The sequence below is a fragment of the Tyto alba genome, unplaced genomic scaffold, assembly GCF_018691265.1.
Source record: "Tyto alba isolate M040663 unplaced genomic scaffold, T.alba_DEE_v4.0 Super-Scaffold_40, whole genome shotgun sequence".
Taxonomy (NCBI): domain Eukaryota; kingdom Metazoa; phylum Chordata; class Aves; order Strigiformes; family Tytonidae; genus Tyto; species Tyto alba.
In genome coordinates this window covers 2,103,292-2,118,373 of record NW_024881316.1, presented here as the reverse complement: position 1 = coordinate 2,118,373, position 15,082 = coordinate 2,103,292, and the positions used below count along the sequence as shown (strand labels likewise).

The following is a 15,082-nucleotide window of genomic DNA, read 5'->3' as shown; positions in this document are numbered from 1 at the left end:
AAATCACAGCGCTTTGGAAAGTGTGTGCTCACCCTGGCTTCCATTCTTTAAGAGACACACACACCCCCCACCACCACACACACACCTCCACCCCCCCAGTAAATGCTGCCCGCTGGCTTTTAGGCTAGGATCCTAATAACTCTTCTAAGAAACTCTTAGCTGGTCATCTGTCGTGCAATATTTTCACTGGAAATCGCAGCCAGCCTACGACTGAAACTGTTTCTGTACCAATTCACAAACAGTTAAATTTTCACACAATTTGAACAGCATCTGAATAAGCATATTTAAACTGTGGGGTAGTTGTCTGTGCCAATTTCTAGACTGCTGTTTGCCAGGACCATTCATTGCCTCTGGCGCAGAGATTAAAGTGCCTCGGTTGTCCAATAAATAGCCTTAAAAAAGTAGAGGGGGGGGGGGAACCCAAATTCCTGGAAATGTGTTTAATTATTTCTTTTTGTTTTCCCTTTGGTTATGAAATTGCTTTATTCTTTTTGTGAGCTTGCTGTACTCCCGACTTCCTAAATTCTTAAAAACTCCGGCATGTCGGTTAAGGAAGTGATGGTAGAACTGTAGCAAGCTTGACAGAAGGGTGGCCGTAGCTTAAATTAACTTTTGTTTATCTGGGACAGTATCTTCACTGGTAGCTAGCCGTGCGAGTCTGTCCTATCCTTGTCCCTGGAGTGGGTACATTCTTTGTTGTTGTTTCAGAAGGGCTGGAAAGAAATGAGCCCGGATGAGCAATTTGGTTTTGTGTTTACTCCTTCATATAGAGTAGCTATTATAGCTAGGTGTGATGTTCGGCAGGGTAATAACCCAAGGGACAACCCTTCATTTCTCCTTGTGCTGAGACTTGCGGTATAGCAGCTATTACCTGTGCTTCTACTTTGGCTAAACACACTGACCACAGAGCTGAAAAGAAGAGGTACACTCATCCGTGCCTATCAAGTATTTCCTTCCAAAGTAGTTACTTGTTTAATCCTGCATACAGAAATGGGTCCGGACCCCCAGCTGGAGGGTATTGGCACGGTGGAATTTAGTTTGGCAGTGCCTAGTAGGTTTGGTAAGAGGTTAAAGCAAAATTCTCCTTAAAATCACTCTTCTCTTCCCATCTGCCCTGCCCTGCCCTGCAGAACTTTGGCAGAGAAAGGGCACGTTCCAGAAGAAAAAAGTACAAAACCTTGTTTTGTGTTATTGCATCGTCGGATAGGTCTTGCTTCGGCAGGGCGGCAGGGGGGAGATAGGGCTGCGACTCCGCTGTGGGATTCGGGAGGATTTCTCGGTTGAAGGATGAGCTTGCAGCGCGACAGCTCGGGCAGATCCTCGGCAGCCGGCTGGTGACTGATTGGCTGCTCAGGCTGCTCGCTCTCTCTGCCCCCGTTCAGTCCTGCTGCCGCGGCAGGAGACGTCCGAGGAGCTTTCAAAATTCCCAGCGCCATCTCTGGAAACACCAAGGTGTAATTTCCTTTCGCTGTAGCTCAGGTCAGTGAATCGGGGTAGGAGGCTTACTGCCATCTCTATGTAAGAGGTGGGGGGGAGAGAGTAGTCGTTGAAAGATCCCTGGTTCTTCCTTGTAAAATGTGACCCGTGCGGTTCCCTGCTAGTGGGAGTCTGAATATAGGACATCCTCCTTTTGTTCTCCAAAGTTCCCCCCAGTCTTTTATTCGCGCTGAGTAGCACCTACTGGAAGGAGCAATATGAACTTTCGAACCCTGACTATTTCTAAGGTAGCTCTGAAAGAAAGGGCCGATCTGATCCTTTTCTTCCCCCACCTTCTGTGAAAGCCACAGTGCTGTGAATGTACGGACAGGTCACTCATTTGCTGCTTGTCTGCAGGGTGAAATAATTGCAAGTGGCCTAATTCTGCTTGCATTCTAGCAACTTCTGATGTGAAACATTATTTTTGTCTGTCTGCCTTTGAAGTTTGATTTCGTTCAGTGGGGTCAGGACTGGGTGTGTGTTGCTCTCTCACATCAGTGTTTGTGGGGGCAGCGAGGGAGCCTGATTCTGGTTTTGACCTCATGTAAAACCACTGGAGTCCTGACAGCTTGATAGGGTGGGTTTTTTCTTCCCTTGGGAAAGGATGAGGTAAGACCGGGGGATGCATGCGTGTGTGTTTGCCAGTGGGTTTCAAATGTGAACTGTCTTCATTGTTAACTTTGGGGAGAGCTGTGGCTTCATCTGGCTGAGAGTTTTGAATGCTGAGTCAGTTTATTGACAAAAACATACATAATACATCGCTTGTGAAATGCTAATACTGTCATGATTAGATCATGAAATCCTAGTGCTGTCATGATTAGTCCTGTATCTCCACTTGGAGTAGGAAAAGTACTGCGTGCCTGCTTAGGAGGGAGGAAGTACAACTGCTGTTGTTTGGGGAGGGTTGCTTTTTGTGTTTCTTTTCCGTGCCTGCTTTGTGAAGTGAGTAGCTCCTCTTTAAAGGTTTATTGAATTTGCAAGGGAGTCCATGACGCGTCATACTCTTGTTTATTCTTGGATCTTGATCGGGGATTTTTCTGAAGGACACATTTTTCATTATGAGTTCACAGTATGTGTCAGCATTTAAAAAAAATGAATTACTACTGTTCCTAACATTTTAGGCTGCTAGATTTACATGAAGTCATTTATTTATTTCTGTGCATGAATTATTTATCCTTTCCTCCAGTTGTAGCAATTGACAAAAAATGATGAAATGCAGTGCCAAAATCACACTCTAGAAGGCCATATGTGAATGATCTATTTCGTGTAGACGTTTAAAAAATTTTTTTTGAAGATTGTTTCGCTTTGGTCTTAGTCCTTAAAGCCCAAACAGCCCTTCTCGATATCAAGTGCCAGTTACTCTGCTGTCTTGAACATTAGTGATGCCTCGTCCTGGTCCATGAGCTTGACAGAGAGAATTGTATCTCAGCAGACCCATTTCTTGTTGCATTTCTCTGATAAGGCCGTTTCTTAGAGACAGACCCTGAGTCAGTGATTTTAATGAAAGCAGTGATTTTGAGCTGCTAGCAAGTGTGCCTCACTGACCTCAGACACATGCTCTCTCCTGTTGCTTTGATTCTATTTCTTTTACGTGTGATCGCTGAGGAAGCGGTCTGAAAGCATTTTATTTCATGGCATCTCTTTTGGAAAAATGGTCACCGAATGAAGGGGTACAAATTTATGCAGGCTTATGTAACTATGGAACTAGCAGTTAAAAAAAAAAACAAATCATGTTATTCCAGGACACGCGATGGCCTTCCCAGTTTGCATTCGGAGAACGCTGTTATTTCACTGAAGCCAGGAAGAATTCGTTCTGCGGTTTTTTTTTTTTTGGGTGGGGGGGGGTGTTAAAGCATTTCAGCGGTCCCGTTGCAAAGCATCCTTCCCCTTGCAGAGCTGACCGGGGTCGTCGCTTACATCCAGTGCCCTCTCCCCAAACAAAGATGTTGGGTAGCGTTGGGTCTTTTCAAAGCGCCTTTTGAGACCGAATTTGGAACCGGAGCCCATCGATCTCTCTGGTCGGGGGGGTGGGGGGATGTGCTCGGCCGCCCGGGCCTGCCGGGCTCCAGCCGCTCCGCCGCCCGGCCCCCGGCGCCGCATTAGGACCCTGGTCAGTTCCAGGGCCGCCGCCGCCGCCGGCCCGGGACGCTCCCGGCACCGGGACCCCCCCCCCCCGCCACCCCGCCGGCACCGGGACCCCCCCCCTCCGCCCCCGCCCGGGCTCTCCCCGCCGGCCCCCGCTCCGCTCCGGCGCATCCCGTCCCGCTCGCACCCCCGCGGGGAGAGCGGGTTAGCTCGGCCCGGCCCTCGGCAAGAGCCCCCGGCCTCCCGCGGCGCCGGCAACCGGCCCCGCGGCTTCAGGCTGGCGTCTCCGTGCGGGAAATGCTCGTTTACCGAAAAGGGAAAACGCAAGAGCGTTGAGAGTTGGAGCGGTGAAGCGTGTGTGTGTGGGGGGGGGGGACGGGGTAAGGTGTCTGTCAGGAGGAGGTTGTTGTGAAAACAGCGCGTTTGCTTCCATCCGCCACGGTTCAGACCCCCACAGGCTGCACAAGGGCGGGCGGTAGGCTTTTATTTGCGGGGAGCGGGCCCAGGTCGTGCTCCCCCGTGGTTCCCCGCCACGAGGGTGTTTCGGAAGGTCTCATCGCCGAGAGGCAGCAGTGTGCTGAAGGACACCTGGTGGACACAGCTCTGAAATGCCTCGCCGCGACAGCGGTTCGGCAGCCCCGGGACGGCTTCCCCTCAGCTCTGGACGTGGAGTTCCTTCGCTGTTTTGCCTCCGAGCTCTCGGCTGCTCTGTACGTCGTGGCCTCCTGTTAAGCCTCCTCCCCTAAGCCGCAGCAGGGCGGGAGCCGCTTTCGGCCGCGGCAGGGGGGGGCTGTGTGGAGCGGGTGTGTCCCGGCACTGCTGGCACCCCTCTCCCGGAGGGTCCCCCTTCTCGACCACAGACAGCATCTGAGCTTGTGGGGCCACAACGAGGGCCAAGACTTGCTGACCAGCAAGCCCACCCACCCTCGGTTAAAAGTCATCTGGACAGCTTTAGTCTGGTTTAGCAAAAGTTCGGTGTTGGCACACAGGGGTGTGCAGAACATCCTCCGCCGAAATAACCTTCTGATGAGTACAGGGTGAGAAATCGTCTTCGTGCTCATCTGCACCAGGGGAGAAGCAAACACCGCGTGTAAGGTGGATATCAAAAAGTATCTGCTGTGTCAGAGACACCAGTTCAGTGAGTGTTTCAAGTTGACTAGTTTGAGGAGTGATTTCTAGAGATTCTGAGAATTTCATTAAAGTCGTTTTAATTAAGACCCAGATATTTTAAAACCATGAAAAAAACTCGAGCTACCATGCAGTAAAACTGGTAGGGTGTGCTGTAGCTTGGTTGTGAACTTATCTTGAGAGGGCAGATGGATGTAAATGAAGATATATGGGGAAGATGAGAAGAACATCTGCCTTTTTCAGCTCTCTATGAGAAATGTACAAGCAAGACAAAAATAAAACTGAGCCACTGAGCTTGTTTCAGCTTGTGGTAGGTGTAGGAAAATTTCTGGAAGTCCCTTTTCTCTCTCTTCAGTCCAGATGCACAGATCAATGGAGCATTTAACTACCTCTACTGTTGACGTTTAATTTTTTTTGTAGCGTGCTAAAACGCGTGTTGAAACGCAGACAAGCGCAAACAGCCACCATATACACCCAGCAATCTGTTTCTGGATGGATTACCTCCGTGGTTCCGTGGCTGTTATTTGTCACCTTTATTTTGACATTTAATGTGAAGTCATGCTAGGTGTTAGTTGTTTACTGGGATTTTTAATCGTGATCAATACACAGGCAAGTATTTCTCTGTCTGTCTCCCTCTCACACCAAGGTTGATACAACAGAAGAAAATGTAGCACGAGAAAAATCACAAGGTTTAGCTAATCTGTGAATTGGTGTGTGTAGTCCAGGGTTTTTACTGTCCGTTGTTGCAAAGGACTATTAGGAAGAAAAGTAAATGCTCGCTTCAGTGAGCTACCTGCAAGGTCTAATGAGTGCTAATCTGTTTTGGTAAGACCATTTCCTTGCGGAGTACAGGCAGCGATAATCCCAACTCTTGGTGTTCGTCAACCACTTGTGCTGTTCCTGTCTTCTTCTGAAATCTTGTCGAGCAAAAAGACAAGTGGCAAGATGTGTGAAGGGGTACGATTAATACATTTTGTCATGAAAGTTTGGTTATAAACACAAAATCAATGGGCTTTTTACCTTTTTTTTCACTGTCTGAGCAGCAGGATCGATCTTGCAAAGGCTTGGGGTTTTTGGTTTACAAAACTGTTGGTTTTCTAATGTTGTTTGGATACATTAAATTTAAGAAGATTGGTGAGGAACAGAGAGAGGCAAAACCAATAACTCAGCAGTGTTTTGCAAAGGGTTACTCCAAGGCACGTTCTTCTGAATAATGATGAATTGCTTCCTGATTTGTGGTCAGTGACTTTTTTTGGTATAATTACTGTCAAGAAGGAAGCTGAACAACTAGAGTACATTTCTTAGACCCGGTATAGTGGAGCATTTTCATCAAAACCTTTACGCCTTTTTGACCAAACCCACTTGACATGTGTTACCGGAACTGCTGCCTCCTTTTTATAAAAGAGGGTGATCTGCGAGTGCATGTCCCAAAGCCATTTCATATTCTATTTTGTATGCCACTGTATGCTGGTGAGAGAATTGTAGGTTGTCTTTTTTTTTTTTTTTTTTTTTTTTTGTTCTCCTTTTAGCTATCAGGATGGGTATAGTGTGAAGAAGAGAGGGGGAGCCGGGGGGGGAAGGTTTCGTTTTGATCTGGAGGAGCAGTCTTTCCAGTTCTTAAACTTATTAGAAAAAGTGAGCTCTCTAGCAGTGAAGTGATTGATAGCTATTGAATATTTTTGTTTGCTGGAACTAGACTTTCGGGGGTTGCCTTTGGTAGGAGAAATAACTTCTGAAGATATTTGACAGTCTCTGTACGTTTTGCTTACTGTTTTTTCTTGTAAATGTATTTCCACAAAACACATTTTTCAGGCGGTGTTCATCTTTGGCTTCCACAGGTCTCGGTAAGATGCTCGTATCTAACAAAGCTGGTCGTATCATATCCTACACAGCTCTTAATTTATTCCTGTTTTGCTGACCTGTCACTAAAAATTTCTTGCGTCGGCTGCTTTACCTTGTTAAGTCCAGGGGGCAGGGGAGCGGAAGGAAGACTTTTTAATTTCTACTGGCAATGGACTGATCCTGTGCTGCTCTTCTTGTAGGTCACTGGAGTTATAAGCAAAGAGTACATCCCAAAAGGAACACGCTTTGGACCCCTGGTAGGAGAGATCTATACCAGCGATACGGTTCCCAAGAATGCGAACAGAAAATACTTTTGGCGGGTAAGCAGGAAAAAACAGCACCATGTTGTTGCAGTAAGCAGATCACTAAATGAGTACAGCTGAGAAGCTGGGTCACTTCCTGCTTCAGACCTGTGTGAATGCAGGGGACAACTTCTGTACGCTGCCAGGCACGGAGGGACAGAGCCCGTGGGGTGGACTGAGCGGAGTGAAAGCCTGGCTGTCGTGGATGTAGGGACTGTGTGGGTGGAGAGAGCGGGGGAGATGCACAGCCCTTCCCGGCTCTGTCTTCCAAAACGGATCAGTGCTTGGTTGTGTAAAGAAATAGTTCTGCTGCTTGCTGTAGGGGCAGGTTATCTTGCATTTCTTCACAGTGGAAAGTCATTCTTGTTTATGCAAATATCACGTATCCTTGATTTTCCCAGCTATGAAGAAGCTGTGAAAAGTGCTCCATAGTCTTTTACTCTGGAATTACGATACGTTTTGTGGCATTTTTTCCTGGGTCTTGAACAGAACTGCTGTAACACAGTGGTGGTGGTCTTCAGAGTGTATTGTTCAAGTCATAAGCTTTTCCACTTCAGAAAGTGTTAAAAGAGCAGCCCGCGGGATCTTAGTGAAGGGAAATATCCATTAATGGCAGACAAACACTTCAGGTGATGCCTCATTTCTACTCAGTAGTATAACCTGTAAAGGGTGCACCAGCCAGTTTGATTTGGCTTGGAAAGTCTGTGCTGGGGAATAAGCTTCCAGTTTATCAGTTGACATCATCCTCAGTTTCCTTTACAGACCCGTTATTCATTGTTAGAGAATATTCCTTCAGCCCCATCTCCTTCCATGGATTTGTTTTGCTGCCTTCTAGCCATTTAGGTTGTGTCTAAGTCGGTGAATTTGGGAGTATATTCAAGCCTCTGTGCCCAGGTGCTTGCCTGCCTTAGCAATACCCCAACCTCGTATCCAGGTGAAACCCAGGGCGAGCACCAGCATTCCCCACACCCCTTTCTTCCTACCTAATCGCATCATTTTGGTTTTCTCGGATCGTCTTCGTGCGATGTAATACAGCATTGCACAGGCAGTTATTTGCCACGGGTGTTCCCACCAAGCAGGCAACTGTTCTCACGTTCGTAAGGCTACAAAGTGTTTGTTTTAGCTGAATTTTTCAGGAGCTTGTGTCCAGCACAGGAGGAGACCGGTACGTCGGCCCTAGCCCTACCAGTCGTTAGTAAGATGGTGAACATTGGGAAGAGGGGCTTCTAACTGTCTTGCAGGACTTCATTCATATGTTGCAGCGAGAAAGATGACGTCATTCTCATGATGTGATTTTTAAGCCTTAGTGCAGAGGGATTCTCAGAAATAATATCCTAGCAGCCATCTAAGCATCGTTAAATCCCCTGTTATAATCTCTTGATTCGTTCAAGACAGGCTGCTGCACCGAAAATGAGTTCCTTCCTAGGGGTCTGACAGAGGCTTGCATATGCGAAGGAAATTGTGGGAGATAACTTCCCACATGTTATTAAAGGCATCCTGGGCTTGCTGGCAGGAGCGGGGAACATCTGCTGCGCGCGCGGGGGGACGCTGCCTGCGCCTTGCCCGCGCGAGGGGAGCGGGGCCGCCCGGGGCCAGCGTCATTTCGGGGAACCGCGCCGTGACTCAGCACATCTGGGCTGGCCTTCCCCAGAATAGGTGGGAGCCCAGCGGGGTGCCTTCACCCCGCAGCCCGAGCACGCTGGCCGGCAGCATCCGCGGCCCTGCCGTGGGGAGCGGTGGAGGGCCGGTTTGGGAAGCCGGCGGCAGGCGTCGAGTGCCGGAGCCCCGCGTTCCTGGAAGTTTGTGAGCCGGGGTGAGGAGAGAAACCCAAAGGCTCCTCTTGATGCAGCACAACTCGCCCGGCTCCCTTCCATTTTCTCATAACAAACACACCGCAAAATCTCTCGCAGGCTGCTTTGATGAGGCCACATGTATTTCCCCCTTCTCAGTTTACAGGAAGTTGCTCTTAAAGAAAGTGATTCTGGTGTTTACGGCCCGCGTTAAAGGGCCAGGCTGCCTCACCCCTCTCCGCCGGCGGCTCTCTGGGGGGAAGAGGAGAGGGTCCCGGCCGGCTGGCGGGCGCTTGCGGGGTGGGCTGCCCGGCCAGGTAGGTGCGAAAGACAGTGGTGTCAACACAAAGGCAGGAACACGCTGTGGAGTGTTCCCCCCCCCAGATAAGCTCTGTCTCCCCTTCGGAAAGGCATTTCCTGCTCAGCGAGGTGCGTCGCTGGCGCGAGCTACTCCCACTTCAAGGTCTGGCTTTTGCCCAGTCATCTGTTTTGCGAAACTCAGGAACCCCTTTTCATCCAGCACAGAGCTGGTTCCCCCAGAGAGTAAGGGATGTGTTTTTAACGCACATCTCTCCTGGATTTTCCTTGGTGGTTTTTGTTTGTTGTTTTTTTTTGTGTGTGGTTTTTTTTTTTTTTTAATAATAATTCTCATATTCTTGCCACTTTAAGAAACAGTAGCTTCTGTCTGTGATTGGGACTTCTTTCCCCTCAAGCCACTGAACAGCTTTTAGATTCATGTTTTCTTTCCCCTTTGTGGACAAGCCAGAACGTGTCCCTCGATAGGAAAAGTGACTTCGCATCGGCTGGCCCCTCTCCAGGTCTTCGTTAAGTTATGGCAGGTGAAGTTCATCTTTGCCTCACCCAGCCTTTCTACAAAAGGGTTACAGTCCAACTGTGAGCAAGTGTTGCTTTAGGACGCTGGGGGGGGTGGAGGATGTTTGCATAGTTTAAACCTTTGGGTGGAGGTGGTAGGAAACTGCAAGTACAGAGGCCATAGAAAAAGGCGAGAAAGACTGTGACGTAGCACAGCCAGTCAGTCTTATACACAGGTGAGTCAAAGCATTAATGCAAGCATGCACTCAGACCTGCAGTCATTAGCATCACCCACTTGTTGATCATAGCACCAGGAAAAGGGCTCCAAGGTAGACTTCACTCAGGGAGAGTACTCTGCCTTTCGGATTTCGGGTCTGATTTGTCCATACTAGCAGAGACAGGCTAAGCAGAAATGGAAAAGGTGACTCTGGACTTACTTTTGAATAAGCATCTCTTTTCTTAACGCAGAGGATATCACGCTTGGAAAGGGGGGAACCCGGCTTGAATTCTTATTTCAGTAATATCTGCTTGTTTACCAAAAAAAAAAAAAAAAAAAAATCTTATCGTGTTCCCCTCTGGACTCTGTGCGCGTGTCTGGCGTATTGTGCGTATATATTCATAAGCGCTTCCTCTCTATTCCAGATCTACTCAAGTGGTGAGCTTCACCACTTCATTGACGGCTTTAACGAGGACAAGAGCAACTGGATGCGTTATGTAAACCCCGGCTACTCTGTTCAGGAACAGAACTTGGCTGCTTGTCAGAATGGAATGAACATCTACTTCTACACCATCAAGCCCATCCCTGCCAACCAAGAGCTGCTTGTGTGGTATTGCCGGGACTTTGCAGAGAGGCTGCACTATCCCTCCTCCAGAGAGCTTACAATGATGAACCTCAGTAAGTGGATTACAGTATAAACAAGGAATGCTAGTAATGTCTCTTCTGCCTATGCGATCTAATAATAAGTTGTATAATTACACAGCTGCATCATCTGTTGTGTCACAGTAGGTAGCTCGGAGTGGAAAAGGGGAATTAAAAAACCCAGCACAACAGAACGAGTTCCCTGTGCCCGTTCAAACGTAAACAGATTATAAAAAATCTGAACAGTTTACTGGTTTACAATCTGAGTTTTGTCTGATGAAATTCTGGACAGACAACCTGAATATATATCCTCTGCCTTCAGAACCATAGACGTCGGTTCACTCTCAGACTTTTCAAGTCCAGATCTCATAGCGCACTGAGCAAAAGTCTGCATGGGTGGTGTGTACTAAAGGCTGTCCAGTCATGCTCCCAAAGGGCTGCCCTCGCTGTACAAGGAAGTGGCCGTGTGCCATGGCTCTGTCTAGGTGTCTGACAAAAAATGTGTGTTGTCTGCGTAACGCTCTTTGAGCCTTGCATCTACGCTTACTTATCTTATGGGAGCAAACCTCCTGTGGTCTTCTCGTCTGGTTACTTGTTCAGTGTACTTTGTCCCTGTTTCTCGGCTGCGTATCGCAGCTTTCGTTTTCTGTTCAAAAGTAATAGCACTGGTAGCAGGGGGAAGAGGTGTTTCCAGGAGTTCATCTCTGTGTTCCTCTGTGGTTTCTGACCATTTCCAGCCTCAGCGCTTTACTCATAGCTTAATCACTGCCTAGCACCTCACCCAGAGCCCCTTGGAGAGAGGGAGAGATTCTTGCTGACTTCTCACTCGACTCTTAGGCTGCCTCCCCTCCTGCTAGCTGCTCTGAGATAGAGCAGAGCATTCTTTTGTCCTTCTGCCAGGGCCTACGCTGAAATTTGTAGGAGAAACTGCAAGCAATTTTTTCTTTTGGTATAAAAAAGACTAGTTGCTGTTATTTGGCAACAAGTATTGGGTTATAAAATGTCAGTGTTACTTGGGGGATCCTCAGAGCTAAAATGTAACCCTGTGTCATGAAAATGATGTCACGCGTTGAGGTTAATCAAAAGTACATCTGTCCTCCATGGATGTCATCCTTTCACCAGTTTTTGGCCTTTCCCTACAAATTATAGAAGAAAATTTGCTTTCTCTTAGTGGCAGAGGGAAGAGAGGGAGGAGGTGTCCTGTGCCGCCCTTTTCCCTCTTCAAAAAATATCTCACTGACTCTGTCATCTCCGCACGTACATTGTTTCGCCACTCGCCGTGCGGTTCTATTGCCTGAGCTGATGAACTGTTGGCTTTTCAGTGGGACCTGCAGGTGGGACGAGGCAGCAGCATTAAGGGTTCCTGGGGATGAGGAGTTTGCAAAGATCCAGCCAGGCGCATTTGGCCATGAGCTAGGAGGATATGCAAACGCAGCCTCAGCTTCCTTCATCTGCTGGCATCTTCGGTTGCCTTGCAGAAGTAGTGAGGAATGTATTTGTAAAGTGTCAACTACTTACCTGGTTACTCTTACTCAGGTCAACACCAGGGGTGTCTGGACATGTGCAGAGTAACCCATTTTAGTAAAATACATGGATTTAAAGAGTTGGGGATCTTGAGCAACAATTGTGTAGTTCAGCCTCAACACTCAAAAAAGCGACACTGAGATCAAAATATCCCTTCTTCTTTTTAAAGATAATTCCATTTAAACCATCTAGAAATCTTATGTTAGCCCCCTCCACCTAAAGAAAATAGCAGTTCAGAAAACTAAGAAAAAGTTCTCACTTTCTTTATCTTTTCCCCTCATCTTTGTGATAAACACAGGCAGGCCTAAAGCCTGCAGTTGGGCCAGAAGCACTACGGTTACTGTAAGGATTGAGGTTTTGTAAGGTTTCGGTGCCCTCTCTTGAAAAGCACAGAAAAAAAATCCAGAGGCCTCCTGAAGATGCTTATTTGCTGAAGGCCCTGTAGCAACAGCGCAGGGCTGGGTTTTCCAGCATTAGTACTGGAACCAGATGAGTTTACAGTGAATGTCAGCACTGTTCCGTTTCCTTCTTCCCCTTCCTCCCAGGCCACTTCTTCTCGTTAAATCTAAAATTAGCGAGCGTCCTGCTGCCTCTCCAGCCTCGCTCTATCTCAGGCGTGGCAAAGGCGCCCTCGCACCGTGCTCATCTACGAATAAAGCGCAGGCGGCTTGTCCCCGAACCACTTGCATCCTGCACCTGCTGCAGACACGGGGCTTTGTGCCATCAAAACATCTTAACACAGTCTTGCTTGGGGGGGGGACCCAAGCCAGCCCCCGGCCGGGGTGTGGGGCGCCCGGCGCCCTCCCTCCGCCGCGTCTCGGGTGTGCAGAACATGCTGGTGCCCGCGGGACGCTTTGGAAGAGCCAAGCCTTGGCTGGCTGCCCGGCCCGGCACAGGAGAGGCCACCTGGGACACACACCTACGGAGAGCTTCCAGTCTTGCCAACTTAAAATATAGGCAGCTGCTTTAGGTGCCTCAGGGGTTTGGGGATCACGGTCTTGGAGTTCAGCACTTCAGTTCCTCTTTAAGCACCCGAGCGGGATGGGCCTGCGGGGAAAAATGTATCAGAGAATTTCTCTGGCTTTATTTCCTGTAATTAGTGGCCTCAAAAATGAGAGAACTACCACTTTAGAGCGTAAATACATTTATACATCCACATATAACACCTACTTGCCTCTGTAACAGCAAACTTTCAAATTAAAGGTAACTTCACCAGCGTTAGTTCATTTGTGCCATGGAAGGCAGGCATCCGGGTTCAGGATGGCAATTAGGCATGTGCTTAGTTATGGGTTTAACCCCGTCCTCTGTGTTTTCCTGAATTGGGGCCTTTGACCCAGTCCTTCAGAGGGCTGAAGCACACACCTACCCTCACAGCCGTGATTAGCTCTGAGTGGCACTACGTAACGCCGGGTGGATGTTGAAGTGCCTGCAAGGAGTTGCACAACAGTGGTGGAGGCAAGGCTGTGCTACCCCAGCGGTAGAAACTCAGTCTCATTTCAAACGACCCCTTTCTCCTTCCTGCCTGTTTTGAGGCCACCGATGTTGTTTTCTGTCAATATTTGAGCTACGTCATCTTCAGCTGGTGCCCTTGGCCAGAAAATGGCTTTAAGTGCGATGGCACAAGATTTCGATATTCTGCTCGCCAGAAAATCAATTTTGGTAATTGGTGCTTAACCTCGTTCAGCCAGGCCCTCAGATTGTCTTTTAGTCTGTGATATTTTATTTTTGGACTGGTGAACAGACTGAGGAAATTTGCTTCTGGGGTCCCACATAGTTTAGCATTTAAGTCCTACCTCATCGTAGAGGGATTATTTTGGGATAGAGGGAGGAGAAGGGTAACAGTTTAAAAAAAAAAAAAAAATCTGAACAATTGCCTTGACTCAGGACATGACTATTTGATAATAATGCTCTTGTATTGCAATCATATGATGCAACTTCCTGCTGCTTATGTCGTGTTTGTCTCCTCAGTCAAGTGCAGGCAGGTGACATCGTTTTATGGTCACGCTTTGGAAAAAAAGTTTGAGGTGGGGGAAGACAATTTACAAAACATTTGTGCAAAAAGGTTTACAAAATCTCTTATTTTCATTAATAGGTTTAATGAGGTATTATTTAAAACCTTTCCGTTTCAGTGAAGATCAACCTTTTAATGCTTGTTTCTTCAATGTGATTTATTCTTTTCTTCTTCCTGCTGGCCCTGACACGCTGGCCGTTAGCTAAGCCCTGCCGTTCGCTTTCCCTTTTGTTTATGGGCAGTTTCACTTTCTGGTTTTGAAGCTTTTCTGTTTGGGTTGAGAGGAAACATCTGCACTTGCTTAAAAAAAAAAAAAAAATGCCTCCTGGAATCTTCAAAAGAACTCAGGAAAATGATTTTGAAATGATATGAAAGGTTGTCTTCACCAAACCAGAATTTGGGGGCTAAAGTTGACTCAATATTGAGGATTATTTGAAGCCTCCCTTAAAGACCTTCTCTGAGCAAAATGTTTTCAAAGGCATGTCACCCTGCCTTGGACACATTTAGAAAACAGATGATCAAATCATATACTTCTAAATGTTGGTCTCCGTTCTCATTTTGAGTGGAAACACTCTTTGTTTTGCCTGCTTCGCAACTTCGAGGTTCTCTTTCTACTAGCAAAAGAGGTGCTTAATTTAGATCGAAAATGTGAATCGGCATAATTAAGCTCCACCACTCGAAGTGTTCAGTACCATCTCACTCCTGAAATTACTGTTGAAATTACTGTCTGCCTACAACCGTTTTCAAGTTTTTAGAAAAAAACAGATCACTGTTTTTATGAAGTCTTTCTCAGGCTACAGCTCAGAACACAAGAAATGAGAGCAGAGCCTACAGCTACGCAGCAGTCTGTAGCTGGAACACCCACATTGGAGTGACTTCAGGCAGCCCCTCCGCTCAAGTTTTATTAATATTTAAAAGTAACAAGGAGTTCTCTCCCTTTTCCTCTTGCACGCACTCACTCATCTCGGCTCTGAGCAAAGAATCTGTTGACTTGGGTTAGAAGTGGATCAGGCTCCTAAAGAGGCACGTCTGGGTTTTTTTCTTTCTTTCCCCCCCCCCCCCCACCCCTCCCCTCCGATCAGTAACTTACAGATGCGGCTGCACTGTTCTTGTTTTGTCATGAACCTCTTTTCTGTGTCTCTCTGACCACAGAAACTAGACAGATCTTGGAAGGCGATGTGCCTGTATTTAGTGTATACGTGTATATGGGGGTGGGAGGGAGAAGTGCATTTCAAGGGCGGGAAGGAGACAT

At 47.6% G+C, this 15,082-nt stretch overlaps 1 protein-coding gene across 3 annotated transcripts in view; it reads left to right on the top strand.

Annotated features, from left to right (window-relative positions):
* The window catches only part of PRDM1 (PR/SET domain 1), a 33,782-nt gene that overhangs the window by 10,741 nt on the left and 7,959 nt on the right, over positions 1-15,082 (top strand). For 2 of the 3 annotated variants that reach the window (XM_033008479.2, XM_033008481.2), the window contains exons 3-4: positions 6,732-6,851; positions 10,079-10,331. In XM_033008479.2, coding sequence (XP_032864370.2) covers positions 6,732-6,851; positions 10,079-10,331 — 373 coding nt within the window. Of the gene's footprint in view, positions 1-6,731; positions 6,852-9,770; positions 9,858-10,078; positions 10,332-15,082 lie in introns of those variants that run through there. The other variant, XM_033008480.2, reaches the window with a different exon arrangement.